At 34.7% G+C, this 25179-nt stretch overlaps 1 protein-coding gene across 12 annotated transcripts in view; it reads right to left on the bottom strand.

Moving 5' to 3' along the window:
- ANAPC10 (anaphase promoting complex subunit 10) overlaps positions 1 to 25179 on the bottom strand; it is a 694704-nt gene that overhangs the window by 124066 nt on the left and 545459 nt on the right. For 5 of the 12 annotated variants that reach the window (XM_074229216.1, XM_074229212.1, XM_074229215.1 and 2 more), the window contains one exon: positions 19053 to 19173. In XM_074229216.1, the coding sequence (XP_074085317.1) occupies positions 19053 to 19173 (121 nt within the window). Of the gene's footprint in view, positions 1 to 6602; positions 6855 to 11282; positions 11360 to 17845; positions 17917 to 19052; positions 19174 to 25179 lie in introns of those variants that run through there. The other 7 variants (XM_074229218.1, XM_074229221.1, XM_074229217.1 and 4 more) reach the window with 7 other exon arrangements.

Genomic DNA, 25179 nt, shown 5'->3' with positions numbered 1-25179 from the left:
TACCCAAATAATAGAATTCCTGAAATCTAGAACAGAATAAAAAGAAATCAATGACTTGGAGCAGCTAGGTGGTACAGTGGTGGATAGAGCACCAGCCTTTGAAATCAGAAGCTCACTTCCGACCTCAGTTCAAATCTCAGCTGAGACACATAATAATCACCTAGCTGTGTGACTCTGGCCAAGTCACTCAACTCCATTGCCTACAATTGTAATAAATAAAGTTTGTTATTAAAAAAAAAAGAAATCAATGACTCTAGGAAATAACAAGAAATATTAGAACACAAACAAAAGATTGAAAAAATAGAAGAAAATACATTGGAATATTGGGGTAAAAAAGAAAACAAACCCTAGACACTATATTTCAAGAAATTATAAATGAAAACTGCTCCTATCTATTAGAAAGAGGATAAAGAAGAGCACCTGCAAAAGGAATAAAAAATAAATAAAGTCTCAGGAATTTTCTAGCCAAACTCCAGATCTCCAACATCATCAGAAAAAAATATATAATATGGGGTAGCTTGGTGGTGCAGTGGACAGAGTACCTGCCCTGGTACCTACAACTCAATTTTTAACCTATACCCACCCCATTTCTCCTTAAGCTGCCTATTTCTGTTAAAAATTACCATTAGGTTCACAGCCTCAGAACCATTATCTTCAATTCTTCACTTTCCCTCAGCTCCATCTTTAACTAGTTGTCAAATTTTTTGATTATCATCTTTCACCTGTCCCCTTCTGTCAATACCCTGGTCTTCAAAATCCCTCTCTTAAAATATTGGAATAGTTAAAAAAAAAAATCCTCTGTCTCAAGTGCCTCACTTCTCTAGTCTACTCTCAATACAAAAGACAAATAAATACATTTAAAGCAAAATTATAAATGTCATTCTTCTGCTCAAGGGGTTTCAGTAGCTCCCTACTGCTTTTAAGATAAAACACAAACACAAACTTCCTTATGTAACATTTAAGGCCAAATATGGCATCATTCTATCTTTCTAGACTTATTTCATATTAGAATATGACAGGAGAGGATACTAAAACAATACAATTCTTAGGTCATCTATAAACAACAATTAATTGGTGGTTTCCTTAATGGGTGAGATTTGTCCAAAGATTAACAAACAAGTGAAAGAACAGGTTGAACCATACTCCTAACTGACAGTCTTGATATAAATGAAACAGAAAGACAAAACTGCAGCTAAATGATTCACAGGAATTTCATAAAAGACTTGGTTTCATCATGTAATCAAAGGCAATAAAAAAAACATCATTTAAACTTAGTCACCTCTGTCTTCTAAAGCTCATGACAAATATAATAAAAAAAAAAACACCATGAAGGTAACTGTGATTTATGAGTTAAATTACAGATGGCAAAGTTGAGAAAGTCTATGAAGATCTTGACATGGTCTTCAAAATTAAGTCAACATAAATATTGAAACTCATTCATTTGTATGAAAAAGTAGATATGGGGAGGATTATTAGGAAAGAGGTATTAAGAGTAAGAAATGAAAGTAATTAATGACTTATAGCCTACTCAGGATGCCTTATCTTATATCTATGTATCACAATCATGTTCTTCAAAAAAAGAGTCAAAAAGTACTCAACATGCCAAGAATGGGACAACATCAAAAAAAGAAAAGAAAAAAGAAACTGACTATATCTTGACACAAAATTCTTAATTAGATGCATCTAGGTGGTGCAATGGAGCATTGGCCCTGGAGTCAGGAGAATCTGAATTCAAATCCAGACTCAGACACTTAATAATTACCTACCTGTATAACCTTGGGCAAGTTACTTAACCCCATTGCCTTAAATAAAATTTAAAATAAAAAAAGACAAATTCCTAATTATATACATAAGTTATTTCAAAATCAGCTCTATGTGAATAGTCAAACAAGTGAATATAGCAAAAAAAAAAAATCAGTGACAAAAAAAAGGTAAAGATGGGAAAAAAGCAAAAAAATTCAAAAATCACTGATAATAGAAATGTAAATTAAAATAACCTCACTCCAATAGATTAGAAAATGAAAAAAGAAACAGGGAATAGTCTTTGCTTAAAAAAGACAGAGTGCACTAATGCACTACTGACAGAGCTATGAATTAATTCAATCAGTCTAGAAATAAATTTGAAACTCTACCCCAAAAGGCACTAAACTACATGTACTTTTTGACCTAACAAAATTGTAGGTACATATCTCATAGAAACAAAGAAAAAAGGGAAATGATTTATACATATAAGCATATTCATAGAAGCACTTTCTGTCCTGATAAAGAATTGGAAACAAAATAGATGTCTGCCTATCAATTAGGGTATAGCTGAATGAATTTTAGAATATGAATACTATGAAATTTTATTTTTAGATTTATGAGTACTATGGAATATGACAGAGAAAATGGAAAGATTTGTATGCCCAAATATAGACATACTGCCTATATCCTTAGGATATAGATTGTAATAGGCAGAACTAGGAAAGGAAGTTATATAGTAACAACTACAAAAAAAAAAAATGAAGGGAAATAATTCGGTAAGATCTTAGTACTGTACCCAAAGCAGAAGTCAAATCATGATTTTGAAATACCTCCTACCTTGTGGATGACTCATTAATGAAAGTCTGAAACAGAAGTATCACACCTGTAATGTAGCTGAAGTGCGATTAAAATACAATTGGGAAATGTTTAACAAAATAAATGTAAGTAAAATATAGATGATATAAATTTGTGGTTTTGGGGATCCTCTTTGAGTTTAGTACTACTACTCAAGAGGTATAAAGTAATGCAGGCATTTTTAAAACCTGGGCATAACTTATAAGGAGGACTTCAGGGAGAAAATAAGTTAGAAGATTTTTTAAAAAGTACCAATAAATCTTAAAATATTTGGAAAAAATAAAAAATACAGAAGGGAACACAAATGTGACAATTTTGGTGATACCATGCTAAATTTAATAAACATTTACTTTAAAAACTGTACATGACAAATTTTTAGTTTATTACACAATTCTTTATCTTGTTCTTTGTGGCTTAAAAGGTTACTTTATTGAGTACTGACAAGTTAATAAAAAATGTTAAAGAAGATGAAACAATATAAAATATATTTATATTAGTTACAACTCAATTCATTTTGTTAATTTTTTAACTTCAAAAAAAGAAAAATGGAGAAAAAATACATCATTCTTTAAAGATAAATCAAAGAGAAGTAGATCTGATAATGAGGAGGCAAAAGATTCCAACACAACCATCAAATATGTAACCTCCTGTGGGCATGGATATACAGCAGCTAAGGCCAATATTGGTTTTGAATATAGCTCATTTTCAAACCAATACAAGGAAGATGATGCAAAATTATAAGTAGTATTTCCTCACAGAATAATAAACAATTGAAGGGGAAGGAAAGCTATACACTAGGCTTGACATCCAGCTATGGCAAATCATGAAACTATTTGTAGATTAAAATGATATAAAATGAAACAGATACAAAACAATTATGCCAGTATTTTTACAATGATTTATTCTCACTAACATTGTGAATGAGACCACCACACCTGATTATCATTTTAGCATGACTATACCTTATAAGGTCAAAGCATTGGGCCTGAAGGGGATGAAGTCAGGAAGAGCATCTGAATCTGACCAAGTATGCAGAAAAAATTTTTTGCTGGAAGTGACAAAATTATATAGGCATTTAGGGATATATTTTCAAGCTCTCAAAAGAAGGAAGATTTCAAAAGAAAAGAAATTAGCTTTTCTCAAAAGTAAAGGAAGAAGTACTAGAAGAATTACTGTTCCACATGACTCATCTGATCTCATTAAAATCCTTTTTCAGAATGTTAATAAATGATAACAGATAATTGCACCAAGTCCCAGAATGCTACTAAGTCTCCTCAATGAACCTATAGTTGCTCAAATGAGATGAGCTAGAAAATAAAGGGGAAGAAAAATATTACTTGTCCAGAGAGGATTAGTATATTAGAAGATCCATCTTAGAGGGAGGATGAGGGAGATGGGCAGTGGACAGAACCCAGATTAACTATGGAAAGCCTGAGCCTTTTATAAATAAGAATGAAATAATAAATGATTGGAGAAAGGTCTACAGCACGATGGATATATCTTTCTATACAAAGACAAGACAAAGGATAAAAGCTGTAGCTGGTTTGTGATCTACACTATGAAATTTGTCCACAACAACGAGATGACATATCTGATGAAGTATGAATGAACTGAGTCCTTGAGAGGTAAAAAAAAGTACTATGAAAATTGAAAAGAAAGAGAGCATGTCCAGTAAGGGTATCAAGGCAGGCTTAATGAAAGAAAGTGTATTTGAATTAGGCCTTGAAAGATGCATAAAATTTCTAAGGAAAAGCGTCTACAGATTTGTCATTTTATGAGCATGTGTTTGGGCAATATTACCTTGTATCACACACACAAACAAACACACACACACACACACACACACACACACACACTTTATCTTCCCAACTAAATTCTAAGGTCATGTGGAGCAGGAAGATTGATAAATAGTAGTAGTCAAACACAAGCTGAATACATGAATAGGGAAAATATAGAGAACAGTAAATAGTTGACTGCGACAACTGCCATGAAGGATTCACAATGCAGAATAATCTAAGATTATGGAAGACTATAAATGTTTGGACAAGGATTTGGAACTTATTCTGTCACAAATGAAAAGTCACCAAAGGTTTCTGAGCAATGAAATATCTCAAAATTTTTATATGGCACAAAATACTGAAGTAAGGAAATCAACTTCTCCATGGATCAATGACATTGGCAAGAACAAGGTAGTCAATTCTAATGGCTTCAGTACCAAAACTATAAATTCAGAAAGAGACAACTAAAAGAGTCAATTTATAAGGTTCAGATTTCTTCTAAGAAACTTCAATTATCCCAAAGTAGAGATATCAAAGCAAAGGAATGACTATTTCTCAAAAGAATTGTAGAATATTAAAAACCATATGAAAGACTGTTCCAAATCACTATTAGAAAATTGTAAATCAAATCAACTATAAGGTTGCCAGGACGTAAAGATAATAAAAGATGGCAAGGTATGGAAAGATAGAAGACTTGTAAATTGATCCAACCATTCTGGAAAGTAGTCTGGATTTTTGTTAAGTGACTAAAATATTAATATTCTTTAACAAAGAGATCTTAATGGTAGGAATATAATACAATTAGGTCAAGATAAAGGTCTCATCTATACCAAAATATTAACAGCATTTTTTTCTTTTTAAATTTATTTATTTATTCTCATTTTGTACAAATAATGTTTTTATACATTAATAAAATATTCTTTTGTTAGAGTAAACAAAATACCCCCTCCCCCAAAAATATAGACTCACTTGAGCAATAAAGTAAAGGGGAAAGAAAAAATTAAAATTAAAAAAATAATAGTAATAATTGTAGGTATGGTCAGGTGGTGCAGTGGACGGAGCACCAGCCCTGGAGCACTTGAGCCCAAATCTGGCCCCATACACCCAACAATCACCCAGCTGTGTGACCCCATCCAAGCCACCCCAACCCCATTGTCCTGCAAAAATCAAAAAAAAGAAAAAAACAGACCCAAAATAAAATAAAATAGTAATAATAGTAGGGGCAGTCGGGTGGCGGACAGAGCACTGGCCCTTGAGCCAGGAGCACCTGGGTCCAAATCCAGCCTCAGACACCCAATGATCACCCTGCTATGCGGCCCCAGGCAGGCCACCCAGCCCCATTTGCCCTGCACCCCCCAAAAAAAATAATAAGAATAAAAAATATGCTTGAGTCTGTGTTCCAACACCACCAACTCTGTTGCGGGTGGATCACATTCTTTATAAGTCCATCACAAAAGTTACTACCATATTTTTCCACTATTGCCATTGCTGATCGCAACTCCCTCCTTTCATATTTCTCCACTACCATGTACTATATTTTCTCTCTCCTTTCACTCTGACTCTGCTGTAGGGTAGCTGAGTGGCACAACAGACAGATCCCTGGTCCTGGGGCCAAGAGGCCCTGAGCCCCCATGCCACCCCTTAGGCCCAGCATTCACCTGGCCCTATGGTCCCAGATAGGCCTTCCAATCCCAGCCCCTTGCAAGAAATAAAAAAGAAAATGTGTTATATCTGACCACTCTCCCCCCATGGTCCATCCTCTCCTCCTTTATTCACATCCCCACCCCTTCCCCCGCCCCCCCTTCTTCTTACTCCAGATGTCTATACCCTATTGAGTATATATTCTGTTTCCTCTCCTAGCCACCTCTGATGAGAGCAAAGATTTCCTCATTCCCCCTTGCCTTCCCCACTCTTCCATATCATTGCAATAGCTCATTGTAATAAAGAAAAATCTTATATGAAATATCTTGGCCTATTCCCCCTTTCCTTTTTCTTTCTCCCATTACATTTCCCTTTTTTCTATTGACTCCATTTTTACACCACATTTTATCTTCAAATTCAGCTTTCTCCTGTGCTTCATCTATAAAAGCTCCTTCTACCTGCTCTGTTAACTGAGAAGGTTCATATGAGTATTACCAGTGTCATTTTTCTATGCAGGAATACATACAGTTCATCATCATTAAGTCCCTCATATTTTCCCCTTCTCCTCCACTCTCTAAGCTTTACCTGAGTCCTGTATTTGAAGACCAAACCTTCTGTTCAGCTCTGGCCATTCCAACAGGAATATGTGAAATTCCCCTGGTTCATTGAAAGTCCATCATTTTCCCTGGAAGAGGACATTCAGTTTTGCTGGGTAGTTGATTCTCGGTTGCATTCTAAGCTCTTTTGCCTTCCAGTATATTATATTCCAAGTCCTACGAGCTTTTAATGTAGTTGAACAGCATTTTTTTTTTAATGACAAAGTAGAATGCCTATCAACTGGAAAAATAGATAAAAAAGTTGTGGTATGGGAATACAATGCAATACAATTCTGCTCTAATAAATGACGAGTATAATGAACATACATTAAGAACACTTATATGAAGTGATATAAGTGAAGGAATCTAAACCAGGAAAAAATTTAAAATGATTACAATAGTCTTAAGTGGAAAGAACAACAATAATAAAGTAATTGAAAATGAATATTGTGAAATGAAAATATTAGAACACAGCTGGCACTAAAATAAATAGTAAAATAAAAAGCTACCGCCCTCCATCTCAATGCAGACAAAGAGTACTACCAGTGTGGTACATTGTCCTTAAAGGCAAAATTTTTTGACATATTATTTTTGCTAACCTTTTTTTTCTTTTTCTCTTATTCATTATAAAGCATAACTCTCTGAAAGAGGAAAAATAAGATATAATGGGAAATAAAGTCTGTAAAAAGGCATCAAAATTTTAATAAAGAAACAATAAATTAGAAGAATACAGAAAATCATGGGAAGACATAAACTGATGCAAAGTGAATAAAAACAGGAAAATATTATACCCAACTAGAGCAATAAAAATGGAAAGAACAAAAGAAACTGAACACCAATTATAATTTTCAAGTTTGTCCCCAAAGAAGAAGGAAGAAAATACACTTCCCACTTTTGAAGATATAGGAGGTTATATGGAACACATATTTTAGACTTGTATGATAAACTCTTATTTTTGTTCTCTTTTTAGCAAATGATGGCTCTCTGGGGAGAGGAGAAAGTATATATTTGGAAATGAAGGGATATATATGCATAAATAAAAATACTGGGAAAATAAAATGCATCAATAAAACTTTTAAAAGAAAAAATATAAGTATAAAAATAAAAGGACTAGAGAGGAATATGTACTGATGTATCGCAGAACATATTTTATCATAGAAGGAACTATGTATCAATACCAAATGAACCAATCAAGGGTAAGAGATAAAAAAGCTGCAGTCCTGTTCTGGCTATTACAGAGACAAAATATTAGAAAGGTCATACACATGCAAAACAATTTGAGAAAAAGACTTAAAATTCTGTTAAATTATTTTAAATATCTTATGTCAAAAAGTTGTTTTATGTTAAATATTTAAGTAAACATTAAAATATTTCCCCAAGATTTGATCTATGCACACTGCATTAAATGGGGTTTGTTTTGCATGTCGTTAGATCACTCAAGGAAAAGAATATTTTAAGTCATTCAGTCAACTGGCATTTATTTAGCACCTGTGATGTGCCAGTTATTATCTTAAGTGCTGAGAGATGAAAAAATAACCCCCAAAAAACAAACAAACAAAAAATACAACAATAAAAAAAATCAGCCCCTTCTCTCAAGGAGCTCCCACTCTAATGAGGGAGACAATATGCAAGCTACCCTGGACAAATAAGTTGTATGGATGATAAATTGAAGATAACAAAGGGAAGACACTAATATTAATAGGGACTTAAAAAGATATTTTAAGGAATGAGGGATTTTGACTGGGACTTGAAGGAACCCAGAGAAGTCATGAGTCTGAGATGAGAAGGAAGAGGATTCAACCTGTGGTAGACACAATAAAAATGCAGAAATTGGGGGTGGGATGTCTTATTAGAGGAATAACAAGGCCAGGGTTAGAGGATCGTCAAGTGTGGGGGGGGAATAGGCAGGGTTGGGTTATTTGGGGTTGGTTAAAAAACAGGAAGATTGATCAATGGGACAGATTAATTAGACAACATAGACAATCAATATGCAAGTATTTATTAAACAAATTGGGAAGCGCTATGAAAACCCAAAGAAGAAAACATATATATATATATATATATATATATATATATAGAGAGAGAGAGAGAGAGAGAGAGAGAGAGAGAGAGAGAGAGAGAGAGAGAGAGAGAGAGAGTCAAAAGCAGCAGATAAGTTGAAAAGGATTAAGAATTAGAAAAGATTTGGCAATGAAAAGATCAATGGTAACTTTGGAGAAAACAATTTAAGATGAATGATGAGTATGGAAGCCAGAACATGTAAGGAAAGGAAGTAGTAGTAAGTATAGAAAAACTTTTTTTTAAAATGTGACTCAGAAAAAGTGGGGAAAGAGAGAAATAGAATGCTAGCTTGGGAGATGAGAGAAAGAAAGTTCTAATGAAAACCTTGTTTTTAAGAATGGAAGAGACTTGTTTAAAGGAGATAGGGAAGGAAAAAGATAAGGAAAGATTTGGGGGAAAATTGATGATTGAGGATGTACTCTCTTGATTGAGTACATATGTAGAGGGACTGGCTTGGGCTAGGAGAACGGTCATAGTTGATAAGTTGGAAGAAAGAATAGAAAATGATCTCAAGGAGTTTTGATATGAAGAGAATGCGATGGAACTTGCATCAAAAGGTCTCAATTTTTTTCTGTCAAATAAATGGCAAGGTTCTCAACTAAGGAGGTACTATGGGCTTGAGAAAGATATAGCTGGCTTCTGTAACCCCTTAGCTTCAATAGGAATAAGATGAGGAATCACCTAGGAAGGAATAAAACAAGTACCTTGCTGCAGTGAGGGCCCAGTTGAGGTTGGATAGCATGACTAGAGCTGATGTTATTTGGCCTTCATTCTTTCTTTTTAATTAAAGGCAATGAGGTCAAGTGACTTGCCCAAGGTCACACAGCTAGGTAATTATTAAGTATCTGAAGCCAGATTTGAACTCAAGTACTCCTAACTCCATGGTCGGTGCTCTATCCATTGTGCCACCTAGCTGCCCCTGGCCTTCATCCTTGAAAAAGACCATGACATCAGGGAGATGATGCCATGACAAGCACATGAATTAGATTTGAGTAAGGGGGTGAAGTTAAGTCACCAGCCTCACTTTCTCTTCCAGTCATAAGCCAGGGCTAAGAAATTCAAGAGCAGAATGAAGATTTGAAATAGTTAAATGCTGAATTGAGGTTGGAGAGGGAGGAAAAAGGAAGTCAAGTTAAAGGTAATGACTTGAGAAAATATATTGAGAGGTAGATAGGATGGAGGGAGAAGAACAGATTTAGAAGCTGAAGTATAAGGAGAGCAACAAATCAAGAGTGCCTGATAAAATCAAAGACCCCAATTTCTAGAAAAAGGACTTACTATCTGATAAAAATTATTGGGAAAACTATAAAGCAGTCTGGCAGAAGTTAGGTAGAGATCAACACTCACACTATATACCAGGAGAAGCTCCAAATTGACAAATAACTAAGGTCTAAAAAGGCCATACACAGAACAAATCAGAGGAGTAAATAAGAAAATTAATCCTTTCATAACTATGAATAAGGAAAGAGTTCTTGATCAAATAAGAGAAAGGACAGAAGATAAATTAGATGATTTTGATTAGATAAAATTTTCAAGTCTTTACACAAAATCAATGTAATTAAAATTGGAAAGTAAACAGTTAACTAGGAAAAAAATCTCTAAAATAATTTACTCTAATAAAGATCTCATGTGAAAGACATAAAAAGAACTACATTGAATATATAGGAACAAAAGTCATTCACTAATGTTTAAATGGTAACTATATGCACTGGCAGTTTTCAAAGGAAGCTACCAATCGGTATGAAAAAATACTCAAAATTCACTAATAATTTAGAGAAACTCTGAGCTTTCATCTCACATCCATCAGATTGTTAAAGATAACAACTAAAGAAAAATAGTAACTGCTGGAAAGTTTTTGGGGATACAGGCAAGTGAAGAGACTGCTAAAAGAGCAATTTAGAATTAAACCACCCAAAGTCTTTATGCTATGCATGCAATTTAACCCAGTGATAATAAAATAAAGAGTTTATTGCAGGTTTGCAAAGCTATTTGATCCTCACAATAATTTTATGAAGTTACTGTGCTAATAAAGCATGATATAGTGCTATTGTATCCATTTTTTGGTGAGGAAACTAGGGCTGAATAGCTATATGATGTTCAAGGTCATAGCTAGTGAGTGTGAAGGGAAGGATTTGATTTACAGGTCTTCCTAACTCCAAATTCAGCAGTCTATCTGTGACACCACCTAGCAATACCACTATTATGCCTATAATTCAAAGAGATCAAAGAGAAAAAGAATCTATATGTACAAAACTTCTTACAGTAGCTCTTTTTATTTAGTATTGCCAAAAAATTAGAAACTAAGGAGGTCCCCAGAAACTGGAAAATAATCCAACAAATTGTGGTATAAAAAATGGAATGGATGTTATTGCACACCCAGGGAAGATTTCCATGAAATGACAGAGTGATGTGATCAGATTATACAATATTAACAACATTACAATGACAGACAATTTTGAAAAAGTTAAAGAATTTTGATCAATGCAATCAGTGCACTGACTCATCAGGAAACATGCTACACATCTTCTGACAAGTAACTGATGAACACAAGTTGCAAAATGAGTTGCAGAATTTTTGCATTGTCAACTTGGGAATTTGTTTTACTTACCTATTCAAATTTGGTTTCTCTTTTCTTCAATTTAGGGGTAAGGAATTTGGAAAGGGAAAGGGGAGCAAAGAGGAGCCCTAGAAAGGGGCAGGAGAAAGGCTATTAAAACGTTTTTTAAGTGTACAGAAGGAAATAAAAGGCAGGGCAGAAATAATAACTGTCAAGGACAGCTCTGAAAGTAACATTTTGAATATATTATATAATTAGAAAGGTAAGCTGCAATAATACACATAGTTTTACATTCAATCCTTGCTTTCTACTGTCTCTATAGAAGTGTTCATTTTAGTTGATAATTAAAATTCAGAATTTTTAAAAATGAGAAAAATTAATACATGATTGTTGACTGATTTTATGTAGGCCATTCTCTCAAATCGAGAACTTCTTGCATCCAATTTTCTATTTGATGAAATCTTTTTCAACAAGGGTACAATCCTGCATTTCCATGCTTTCCTTATCTCCCTAAAATTGAAAAGTGTTCTTGTATTCAATTTTCATAAAGGATTTTAGCAGTTCCTTTACTCATAACACATTATATTTTATATTACTGATAAGTTTTTTGGAGTTTTTGTCTCTCCTCTTTAATTTCCAAATACCATTTTTAGTTATTCAAGGTCCAATGCTGTATGGATTTTCTTCATATTCTTCACTCTGAGTACAGGGAGAAGCATGGATGTTTCTTTTATTTTTGTTTTTTTTTTAGGTTTTTGCAAGGCAAATGGGGTTAAGTGGCTTGCCCAAGGCCACACAGCTAGGTAATTATTAAGTGTCTGAGGACAAATTTGAATTCAGGTCCTCCTGACTCCAGGGTCAGTGCTCTATCCACTGCGCCACCTAGCCACCCCTGGGATGTTTCTTAAAAACATGTTGCTGACACGCTCAATTCTGACAGTCATCTGGTAGAGTGAAAAAAAAAGGATGGCTTTGGAATCCAGGGGCCTGAGTTCAAACCCTGACTCTGCTACTAACTTTTTATGAGACCAGGCCCTGAACAAGACCCTTCATCTAGCTGAAGACCAGTTTTTTCTTCCATATTATGTCCCTTAAAGTTCTAAGTCTTTGTTCCTGTGGTTGAAAATCTCAAAGATGGTTTTTAATTAACATTTACGACTGTCAATTTTGATGAAGTTTAAGAAGTCACACAAGTGTTGTGGAAAAAATTTCCTTTAAGAGATTCAGACCTGGGGAAGCTAGGTGGCATAGTGAATAGAGCACTGGCCTTAGAGACAGGAGGACCTGAGTTCAAATCTGGTCTCAGACACTTAATTACCTAGCTGTATGACCTTGGGCAAGTCACTTAATCCTACTGTCTTGCAAAAACAGAAAAATAAAAGAAATTCAGACTTTTCTGAATAACAACTTAAATTCTTAGCTCTTAATGTGAAACCATTCCCTACACACCTACTGTTTTCTAGGAATAAAAAAACATAATTTTCTAAAATGTAAAATGAAACACTAGGATAGCACTAAAACAGAAGGAATTTACAAATTCAAGGGAGGACATTTTGTTTGATGATATCTCTGCTCATGCATAGCCACTTAATGAAAATCTAACCTCATGACATATTCTGAATGGTTAGCTGAATAACACACTTAGAGTAATATACTCACTCAAAGTATAAGCAAGACATGTCAATCAAATAATTTACAGTAATCCTGAATTATTTAACTCTGATGTGTTATGGAAAAGTTGTTGTTATTGTTTGACCTTCACTCTCAAAGAGGATCATGACATCAGGAAGAAGATGGCATGACTTGCAAGTGAACTGGATTTAATTGAGGGGTAGGGGTAAGCTGGGCAAAGCCTCATTTTCTCTTCCAGACGCATCTGGTCCAATGGTAAGATATAGATCAGGATGACTGGAGTTGGCCCAGGGAGACCATGATTTAAGCTAAAGTCTTTATGGGAAAGTTAGTTTTGGAAACAAGTAGAATGTAATAAGGTAGTTAAGTGGTGTGCAGTGGATAGAGTACCAAGCCTGGAGTCAGAAAGACTTATCCTGGAGAGTTCAAATCTGGCTTCAGACATGAACTAGTTATCGTGATCCTGGGCAATTCACTTAGACCTTTTTTTGCCTCAGTTTCTCATCTGTAAAATGCACTGGAGAAGAAAATGGCAACCATTCTTTCTTTTCTTTGCCAAGAAAATTTTCCAAATGGGTCCACAAATGAAAATGATGGAACAACAACATGTAATATATTCCAGTTAGTTACTGCTTCAAAATAACCTACTTGGACTAGCAGAGTTCACACAACTTTCTGGTATTATGAAGGAAACTTTCATTTTAAGTTTATCTGTAAGGTTATCTGTAAAGGAGCACTGGGAGCATCAAAGCTTTTTGATGTCAATACAATAACCTGATCTTCAAGCACAAACTTTTTGAGAAAAATGGAAAAAAATGTAGAATGAATATTAGATATTTTAGTTTTAATATGGTGAAAATATTTTGGAAAAAAAAAAAGACCTAAAAAATGAACAAGGGGCGGCTAGGTGGCGCAGTGGATAAAGCACCAGCCCTGGAGTCAGGAGTACCTGGATTCAAATCTGGTCACTTAATCCGGACACTTAATAATTACCTAGCTGTGTGGCCTTGGGCAAGCCACTTAACCCCGTTTGCCTTGCAAAAACTTAAAAATGGACAGCAAATTTTTCTCTTCTCTGACCACAAATTTTTAAATTAATATTATTACCTGTAAATAGGAAAATGAAGATCATTTTTTATTTTATATAACATAAAACGAACCTGGAATCATCACTAATAAAAACATCTAAAGACCTCCTCCATTCTCATCCTTCTTGACCTCTCTACACACCTCTGATACTGTTGATCTCACTCTTGATACTCTTGTCTCTAAGATTATTTTGTGTGTGTTATATATTCTCTCTTGGTTTTCCTTTTAGATGGTGTCTGCTCACTGTGAATATACCCCGTCACTCTACCCTGGTCCCTACTCTCTTCTCCTTCTCTACTATTTTTCATGATGATCCCCAAAACTCCCATATCATTTTTGCAGATGATTCTCAAATCTATTTCTCCAGTCCTACCCTCTCTTCTGACTTTCAGTTTCATACCTCCAAATGTGCATTAGAAATCTTAAACTTGATGTCCTATAGACATTGTAAACAGCATGTACAAAATTAAAATAATCATATTTCCCTAAAAACTTTCCTAACTTTCCAACTCTTTTGAGTATGTCACCATCTCTTTCCCATTAGCTGCTCTTCTTGATTTCATCTCAGGAACATCAAATCAAGCCTCCCTGAAGATAAGCTCATCACCTTAAATCTCATCATCATGGAGATGGTTCAGCTTTGATACTAACACCTCCTCCTCACTTCCAGTTGCCTCTCCTCTCTGAAGAGCTGAAGGGGGGGAGCAATAAACACCATCTAAAGTTGCCCTTTATGGAATGTTCAAAACTTTCCAGTTGACTTCATTTTCTATCAACTGCTAGGTATTCCCCTCCCCACCCCTTGCAATACTCTCATCTCTCATTAGATTATAGGCTCCATGAGGGCAAAGACTGCCTCCATTTTCTTATTAGCATCCTCAGAGCTTAAACCACACTGCCTTGCACAAAGCAGAGACTGACAAATTAGGTATCATTTTGGACTTACTTTCTCCTACTCCCCCTATCCAAATTTGGTACAAGAACTTCAAAAAGATTTTGTCCTGCCCACAACTTTTCTCTTCTAATACTGCTATCTCTATCATACATTCATCACCCCACTCCTGGACCAGGGCAATAACCCACTGGTTGGCTCCCTGCCCCCAAGTCTTTCCTTTGGCTGAATAAGTGACTTAAATTTCACAACATTTGGTGTAGATTTGACCATGTTACTGTCCTCCCCTCCCATTCAATAAACTCTACTGGCTCTCTAATACTTCCAAGATCAAATATAAAATCTTCTCTTTGGCTTTTACAATTCAAATTAAGCTGACCCCACCCTACCTTCCCAATCTTCTTATACCTTATTCTCTTCCACAGATTCTGTAGTCCAGCAACACAAGCCTCCTTGCTCTTCCTCACACAAGATACTTCACTCCTGCCCCTATTCATTTCTCTGGCCATACACCATGCTTGGAATTCTCTCTCTCATTTCTCTGACTTTCTTCAAGTCCCAGCTAAACCCTCATTTTCTACAAGAAGGCTTCCTGAGTTCCTCTTAATGCTAGTACTTTCCCTCTGCTGATTATCTCCAATTTACCCTGTAGATGGCTTGTTTGTACATCATTTTCATGTTTTCTTCCCCGTGACCCACAGTCTTCCTTGAGGGCAGGGACAATTTTGGATCTTTATTTGTATCCCCTGTGCTTCTTTAGCACAGTCCAGGACTATAGTTAAGTGCTCAATAAAGGATTCTTGATTTGAATCATATGAAGAAATCAATCAGAACAATGTATAATACACACTAAATTTTGTACACTGGGAGACATTTATGGGAGAAAAAAACATTTTTAAAAATTTAATTAGACTCAGGCAGAATAACCAGCAATAAAGCAAAGTAAGGTAGAACTTTGAGCGGAAGAATTTGAAAATATGCCTAGTATCCTCCTCATCTTGGCTTTTTTAAAAGAAAACAGTGCTATTCTTTTTCCTTAACTTATAAAAGTAGAAAAGTGGTCAAACAATTTCATCAAATGGAAGATAATGAAATACCAGCCAAATTCTCTACAAGGTTTTGAGCACCATCTTATTCAATGATTACAGTCTACAGCTGCAAAGTTCTTGGTCTATTGGTGGCAAACAGGTTGCATGTGCTCTTCCAACTAACTCTGAATGGACACAACTTCTATGAATATATATATTTAGTGGTGGATGTATTTAGTGCTATGGTGGAAGATAATGGAAATATTCATATGAGTGCATGTCCATTTGCATGCATGTGTGTGTCTGTATGTGTGCTTTTATGTGAGTAGGTAGTCTTACAGTCAAACTTAAAATAAAGATTACCAAAAAGAATCATTTTCTTCTACCATTTTCTGAAATTTTTTATACTTTATTTTTACCATATCAGCTACATAAAAGCAAAGCTACCTCTAAACTCTGAATCAAAAATAAAGCTTTAAACTATTTGAATTACTGAATTACTACCAAAAGTAATGTTTTTAGAAGAGTTCAAAATATCTTTTTCCTAATACATGAAGCTAGAAACCCTATACAAGAATACTTAAAATTTCTTTTTAAAAAATTACTTGAGTAATATGGGTATCTATTAAGTTTGCATGTTCATATGTATGTATACTCACACACACACATATATATGTACACACATAAATATATACTTTATATGTTTGGGGATGTATACACACAGAGGGTGTGTGTGTGTGTGTGTGTGTGTGTGTGTGTGTGTGTGTGTGTAAAAACAAATAAACCAATGTGAAATAAGAACACCGCTATCGAAAGTGAACATTATGAGAATTAAGACATAAGCCCAGCAATTAAAGACAACAATGACATCTAGTGGACAGTTCAAGAAGTCCAAGCTTACCTCTTCCAAATGAATCAAAACTTACTTATTTTCATAAATCACCACTAAATAACAAATATAAAAGGGCTTTGAACAAAAACATGAAATGAAAAAAAGCCTACACATAGATGAAATTCAAACAAAAAAAAGTAAAAGTATGTTAGAGTCTGCTCTGTTCTCTCACAGTCATTACTTCAGCAAAAACCTAAAATCCTATCATACTGAAAAATCATTACGTCTACTGAGAAACGTCAGTAAGTAACATTCTAGAAATGCATAAAAAGTCATCCATATTTCCAAGGACAGCAGCAAAGTCAGAAGTCAACAAAGCCATTGGCAGCTTCAGCAATCATTCCAGAGGCCTCCCAGCCCCAACTGAGACCAGAAACATGTAACCTGCAGAATTCTAACCTAGTGGCAGCAGAAAAAGACTACCAGAAAATCCTAGGGTGGTCAGGAATCCATGTCAGGGGCACTAGGAATGTCAGGATACCACAGAATTCTGAATTCTCTAGTATTTTAATCTAAGATACGAGAGAGGCCCTAAAGATTCAAGCAAACTGAGCCTCAGAAATCCAAACCCACTTAACAATGACAGCAAAAGAGGTCAGGAGAAATACTGGTGACCCAGGAAGAGACTAAGCAAGGGTAATCACTTCACCTAAAAGCACAGCAGGAAGCAGAACTTGGCTGTGACATGAAGTACTAATTTAAAAAACTAAGCCAAAAGATATGAGTAAACCAAAGAAAATACCAATGTGGAATGATATCTTGAGATGCCCCAAAATGCACCCTAGAGCAAGTGCCACATTAAAAACCTACAAGCAATAAGTAAGGAAAAATATAGACCTTCCACAATGACTATATATGAATACCTAAAATAAAAAAGGGAGAGATTTTTAGAAAATTAAATGAAAGATCTAAAGGAAAGAAGTGAAGGGAGAAGAGCATAAAACATAAAGTGGCAAATGTTACTCAATGTTCTGAAAATGAGAAAAGACAAAACATCAACGACTATGAAACAGCAAGAAATATTAGAACAAAATCAGAAGACTGAAAATAATGTAACTATATGACATAAAAAACTACTAACCTGGAAAACAGCTCAAGGAGAAATCATAATTTAAGAAGTACTGTATGCTCCAAAACCATGGTAATAACATCCTGGACAATAGATTTCAAGAAATCATAAATAAAAACTGCCAAAAATCTTACAAAATAACTTATTCTGCAAAACCGAATATAATCTTACAAGGAAAAAGACTGACCTTTAATGGACTAGAATGCTTTACTACAAATTGGAATAACACATATGTAAGGCTAACAGTCTAACAGGAAGAAGAAAACCATCACAAATCTAATGTCTACAAAGGGAATTGAGAGTTAAATATGAAAAACAGATTTTATAGATAAATTATGCTGTTCTAAAGGATGTAAGAGAAGGAGAAGAGAGAGTAAAAAGAGGAATACATTAATATTAACAGAAGAAGGGAGTGTAACTTGTAATTTCTCATGACTAGAATATGTGAAAAGAAATATACTACAATATGGAGGAAGAAGTGAAGTGAGGTATGCATCAGATACAACACACGTATTTTAAAATGAACAATGAAAGGCTCAACACAATTTGGTATCAAAAAGAAAAAGAACCTATATGTATATTAGCCATGTACAAAATCAAAACAAAATAAAACATAGCCCATTAGCCTCAATCTATATTCTGAGTTGAAAAGACTTTTTTATGTGGAGGTGTATAGGCAAGCTTTTTCATGAGTACTCAGGAATTTTGATTGGTCAAAAAAATAAATTCCCTTCCAAGATAATGCCATGAGGTGGCACAGTGGTTAGAGAATGGAACCTGGAGCCTGGAAAATCTGAATTCGTATCTAGTCCCTGCACTTATTAGCTATGTGACCTTTGGCAAATCACTCAACTTCTGTGTCCATCTCCTCAACTGTAAAATGGAGATAATAACAGCACCTACTTCCTAATGTTGCTCTGAAGACATAGCACTTAGTCAAGGTTTTTTTTTATTAGTAAAAGTGTCAAGGATAGACTTGTTGTTTTTAAATTTTCAAAATATGAAAAAAACCTCATAAATTGAGTAAATTAAAGAAAGAAAAATGAAATATTTCTAAAATAGCTCCAAAAGAGAAATATGCAGAAACTGTATTTTAAAAAATATTTAAAATTGTCCTTTCAAGTTATAATAATTTGTTTCTATCAAATAGTTAATTATAATATTCTACTAAACAAAGGACTAAAAAAGGTTACATTTGAAAAGCTATAATTTAACTTACTCTGATTTCTTGAAGGTTGTGAAAATTATTTCCTACTCTGACAGAGATCTTGCTTGGAGTATAGCTTTCATCTGATTTGTAGTCTGCATAAATACATAATGTCTTCACTGTTGTTTTTCTTCTATGAATAATAAAATTTAAAAAAATTAACAATATAAGGAACAAATGCCTTTCCTAAATAGTCAAGTCAAGAAACACTGATAATCATTTACCATGTGCCAGACATTGGCTTAGTGCTAGGGATACAAAGAAATATAATACAGTCTCTGTTCTCAAGGACAGCAGAATGGGGAAATAAAAGGTAATATATATATATGTATATATATATATATACATATATATGTATATATATATATATACACACACATGAATAATCTCAGAGAGAAGAGACTAAACTTAAGGAGGATGAGGAAAAACTTCTTGTAAAAAGTGAGACCTTAGCTGAGATTATAGAAAGCCACAAAAGTCAGGAGATGGAGAGGTAGGAGAGTATTCCAGACATGGGAGGACAGCCAATAAAAACTACAGAGCTGGGGATGAAGTGTCTTGTAGAAGGAACACCAAAGAAGTCAGTATCTTAGAGCACATGGGAGGATACAATCTAGAGGACCAGAAAGATAGGAAAGGGTTAGACTATGAAAGGCCATGGAGCCATACAGAGGATTTTATGTTTGACCCTGGAAGTGTTAGGGAATTACTGGAGTTTACTGAATGTGAATGAGGCTGACATGGTCAGTCCTGTGCTAATTTAGAAAGCTCACTTGGACAACTGAGTGAAAAATCACCTAGAGCTGAGAGAGAACCAACCATCAGAATATTGCAACAGTAAGGTAATTTGGGTTTCTACCAGAATGGTAGTAATGTTCAAGGAGGGAAGACATGTATTTTAAAATATCTACAGGACTTTCAGCTCAAGATGTCTTAATAGACAGTTAAAGACATCAAAGTGGGAAGAAAAATTAGAACTGGATAAATAAATCTGAAAGTGATCTTCATAGAGATTGCAATAAAATTCATTGAAGCCTATGAGAACAGGTAGAGTCTTTATTTTGAACTTAATAGTGTGATTTAAATACAAAAAACTTTTATAGGTCCAAAGGGAATATTTTGTGAGACATTACATTATAACAAGTGTCTTTCCTCAAAATTCCTGTAGAGTGGGATATTCAACAAGGCTTCCCCCAAAAAGAGGTCTAATAAGATTCTGAAGAAAGAAGTCATGGAGCTCCAGTATAAGCAATTTAATAATCAAAGTGGGATACTAACAGGGCAGTAACTATTAGACAACATATTGGAATTCCTACAAAGACCCCCCCCCCCAAAGCTCCACAATAAAGTAAAAAAAGGAGGAGCTGTATATTAGTGCAGACTGGCCAATATTTTGAAATTTACTCTATTCATCACTGGGTTCAGGTCCCAGATACTTGGGTGCCATCAGGTCTGTTTTGGCTAGAGTGATGGGCAAATGAAGCCTTGTACTGATCACTGTTGTCATGACCCAGTCAGTATGTAGCTTACATCAATCTTGGTCTACATTATTCAGAGTTTTCACTAATAAGGATTCAAGATCATTACTATTACTATTATTGTTGTTGTTGTTGTTATGGCTTTCACTGTTAGAAACACTTGCTAGTAAACTCATATAATTCATGACCTTTACTGTTAAGAGACTTTTGCTAGGAAACCCACATTATATGGACTCTATAATGTGCAAAAAGATGACCATGAAAATTATTACAATTTAAATGTCAATATTTGTTGCAAAGTAAAGGTGGTAGAGAAATTATATTTGTTAAGACCTTCCAAATTAAGTTAACATGTACTTTGATACTCTGACTTCCAAAGGTACACAAAGGTAAAGACGGCCAAAATAATGTTGGAAATTACAGATCAGAAGTAAGGGATGAGAAAGTCCAGAACTGTAGACTAAACATAAGCATCATGTCTTATAGATCACTGATAGTTTCTTAAAGAACAAAATAAAAAAAGTTGGACAGGATGAGTGGAAACAAACCATCCCTGGTTACTTCCATAGGTTTCCCAACCTCCCAATGGCACAGAGCCAGACCCAAATCACCTCCTGACTCCCCAAATTATTCCCAGGACATTCAGCATGGTTCATTATATTTTGATGATCTTCAAAGAAGAATGGAAAGAGAGCAGAAAAGAGAGGGAAGGTTAGGGGAAATTTTTCTCATATAATCAGAGCAGACATTTACACAAACAAGGAGGAAAGAGTGATAGGGAGCAACTGACACCTGAGCCTCATTCTCATCTGAATTCATCAAAGAAGAAAGGAATAACATACACACAAAGTTAGATATAGAAATACATTTCACTCAATGGGGAAACAGGAATGGGGAAAAGGAAAAAGAAATTAACAGAAATACAGATTAAATGGGAAATTAATCCTAAGCAAAAAATATCTACATCAATATTTATAGTCTTTTTTAAGGTAGAAAAAGAAAGGAATCTCAAATGGTGCCCATCAATGGAACAGCTAAACAAGTTATGATACATAAATGAGAAGGGATACTACTGTGCTCTAAGAAATGGGAATGACTTTCAGAGAAACTTGGAAAGACATGTGAATTGAAGCAAAATGAAGATAATAGATCTAGAAGAACAATTTATACAATAATCAATTTTTTGGTAAAAACAAGCTAACTTTGAAAAACTTAGAAATTCTGATCATTTTAACCACCATCAACAATCTACTAGATTAATGATAAAATAAGCTAGAGAGGTGAAGGCCTCAGAGCACAGAATGAGGCACTTAGTTTATTTGGACATAGTCAAAACATGAACATGTTGTGCTTGAGGAGCCATCTATATAAAAAGAGCTTTGATTTTCTTTCATTCTCAATGAGGGTAGGAAAAGGTGGATTTTTTACTGATTGAAAATTTTTTAAAATTTCTAACATATACAGAGAACTGAAACAAATTTTATAAGATTACAAATCCAATTGATAAATGGTTAAAGCATATGAACAAGAAATTTTTAGATGAAGAAATTAAAGCTATTTATAGTCATAGGAAAAATGCTCCAAATCATTATTGATTAGAAAAATGCAAATTAAAACAACTCTGAGGAACCATGCCACACCTATCAAGATTGGCTAAAATGACAGAAAAGGAAAACAATCAATGTTGGGGAGGATGTGGGAAAATTGGAACACTACTGAATTGTTAGTGGAGTTATGAACTGATTCAGCCTTTCTGGGGAGCAATTTGGAACTTTGCTCAAATGACAATAAAATTGTGCATATTCTTTGATCCAGCAATACCACTACTAGGTCTGTATCTCAAAGAGATCACAAAAAAAAGGGGGGGGAAGTCTTACATGTTCAAAAATATTTATAGTAGCTCTTTTTGTAGGAGCAAAGAACTGGAACTGAGGGGGTGCCCATCAATTGGGGATTGGCTAAACAAGATATGGAATATGAATGCTATGGAATACTATTGTTCTGTAAGAAACTACGAGCAGTAGGACTTGAGAAAAGCCAGGAAAAACTTGCATGAACTCATACTGAGTAAAATGAGCAGAACCAAGAGAAGACACAACATCGTGAGACAATCAACTATGATGGATGCAGCTCCACTCAGCAGTTCAGTGATCAAGGACAGAAAGCTATTATGGAAAATATTCACAACCAAAGAAAAAACTATAGAGCTTGAATGCAGGGCAAACACTACTCACTCACTTTTTAAAACTTCTATGATTTTTCTTTCTTTCTCATGGTTCCCCCCCTTCTTAATTCTGATTACTCTTTTATAATATGACTAATATGGAAATACATTAAACACCATTGTAATGTATTCTTGGCTGACATGAGGAGTGGGGAGGAAAGGGAGAATGGTAGAAAAATGTGGAACTCATAAATTTGTAAATGGATGAATGTCAAAAACTACCTTTGCATGTTACTAGGAAAATAAAATAAAATAATAAAGAAAAAAAATTATGCATCGGACATGGCAGCCTTCCGGGCAGAAATATATCACCTCCCTAACTGTGTCATTCACTTTCAATATCTCCTAGATCTTAAGAGTTACACTAAAACCTAAAGAGCAGATCCCAGGGCAGCTAGGTGTTGCAGTGGATGGAGTACCAGCACTAGAGCACTAGAGTCAAGAGGATCTACTAGGTCAAATCCAGCCTCGCACTCTTAATAATTACCTAGTTGTGTGACCTTGGGCAAGTCTACCCCACTGACTTGCAAAAAAATTAAAAAAAGAGTACATCCTGTATCTTCCAGTCACCTGCCTTTATGAACAAAATTCACTTCCTAGACTTATTGCCACACCTTCCTACTTTTTCCAACTTTACGGTACTAAATCTTCTGTTATCCAAAAAACTCCTCTTCTATAAAACTCTCACTCTTTGCAGATATCCAGGGAATCACAAGAAATCATCCAAAAAACTACTGGAAACAATTAGCAATTTTAGTCAAGTTGCAGGACATAAAATAAACCCTCATAAATCCTCAACTTTTCTATATATGACTAGCAAGATACAGCAGAAAGAACTAGAAAGAGAAATTCCATTCAAACTAACCTCAGACACTATAAAATACCTGGGAGTCTATTTGCCAAGGCAGACTCAGAAACTTTTTGAAAACAATATAAAACACTTCTCACACAAATTAAATCAGATTTAAATAACTGGGCAAATATCAACTGCTCACGGATAGGTAGAGCTAATATAATAAAAATGACAGTTCTACCAAAACTAAACTACCTGTTTAAGTGTCCTACCAATCAAAATTCCAAAAAAGTAATGAATTAGAAAAAGTTGTAAGTAACTTCATATGGAGAAATAAAAAGTCAAGAATTTCCAGGGATTTAATGAAAAGAAAAAGTGCAAAAGAAGGGGGGTTAGCCCTACCTAATCTAAAATTATATTATAAAGCATCAGTCATCAAAATTGTCTGGTATTGGCTAAGAAATTGAGTGATGGATCAGTGGAATAGACTAAGTGCAATAGCAGGAAACGATTATAGTAATCTGCTGTTTCATATACCCAAAGAGTCTAGTTTCTGTGATGAGAACTCTCTCTTTGATAAAAACTGTTGAGAAAATTAGAAGTTAGTATGGCAGAAACTTGGATTAGTCTAACATCGCACACCCTATACCAAGAAAAGATCCAAATGTATACAAGATTTAAACATAAAAAATAATACTATAAGCAAACTAGAAGATCAAGGACTAGTTTACCTGTCAGATCTATGGAAAGGGAACCAGTTTATGACTGAGGAAGAGATGGAGAACATCACTAAAAACAAACTAGATGATTTTGGTTACATTAAATTCAAAAGCTTTTGCACAGAGAAAACCACTGAAACCAAGATCAAAAGAAATGAAGTAAACTGGAAAACAATATTTACAACTAATATTTCTGACAAAGGACTCACTTTTAAAATATACAGAGAACTGAGTCAAATATAAAAAAAGAGCCATTCCCCAAATAAGAAATGGTCAAAAGATATGCAAAGGCAATTTACAGATGAGATCAAAGCAATCCATAATCATATGAAAAATTGCTCTGAATCATTACTTATTAGAGAAATGCAAATTAAAGCTTCTCTGAAGTACCACCTCACACCTCTCAGACTGGTCAATATGACCAGAAAGGATAATGATCATAGTTGGAAGGGTTGTGGGAAATCTGAGACACTATTATATTGTTAGTGGAACTGTGAACTCATTCAACCTTTCTGGAGAGAAATTTGGAACTATGCCCAAAGGGCAAACAAAAATGTGCATATCCTTTGATCCAGCAATACCACTATTGGGTCTATACCCTGAAGAGATGATGAAAAAGGGTAAAAATAATCACTTGTACAAAAATATTCATAGCAGCCCTGTTTGGGTGGCAAAGAATTGGAAATCAAGTAAATGTCCTTCAATTGGGGAATGGCTTAGCAAACTGTGGTATATGTATGTCATGGAACACTATTGTTCTATTAGAAACCAGGAGGGATGGGAATTCAGGGAAGCCTGGAGAGATTTGCATAAACTGAAGCTGAGTGAGATGAGCAGAACCAGAAAAAACACTGTGCACCCTAACAGCAACATGGGGGCGATGATCAACCTTGATGGACTCGCTGATTCCATCAGTGCAACAACC

The sequence above is a fragment of the Macrotis lagotis genome, chromosome 3 (assembly GCF_037893015.1).
Source record: "Macrotis lagotis isolate mMagLag1 chromosome 3, bilby.v1.9.chrom.fasta, whole genome shotgun sequence".
In the NCBI taxonomy this organism is placed as follows: domain Eukaryota; kingdom Metazoa; phylum Chordata; class Mammalia; order Peramelemorphia; family Peramelidae; genus Macrotis; species Macrotis lagotis.
The sequence above is the reverse complement of the archived record's forward strand: the minus strand, read 5'-3'. Positions and strand labels throughout refer to the sequence as shown.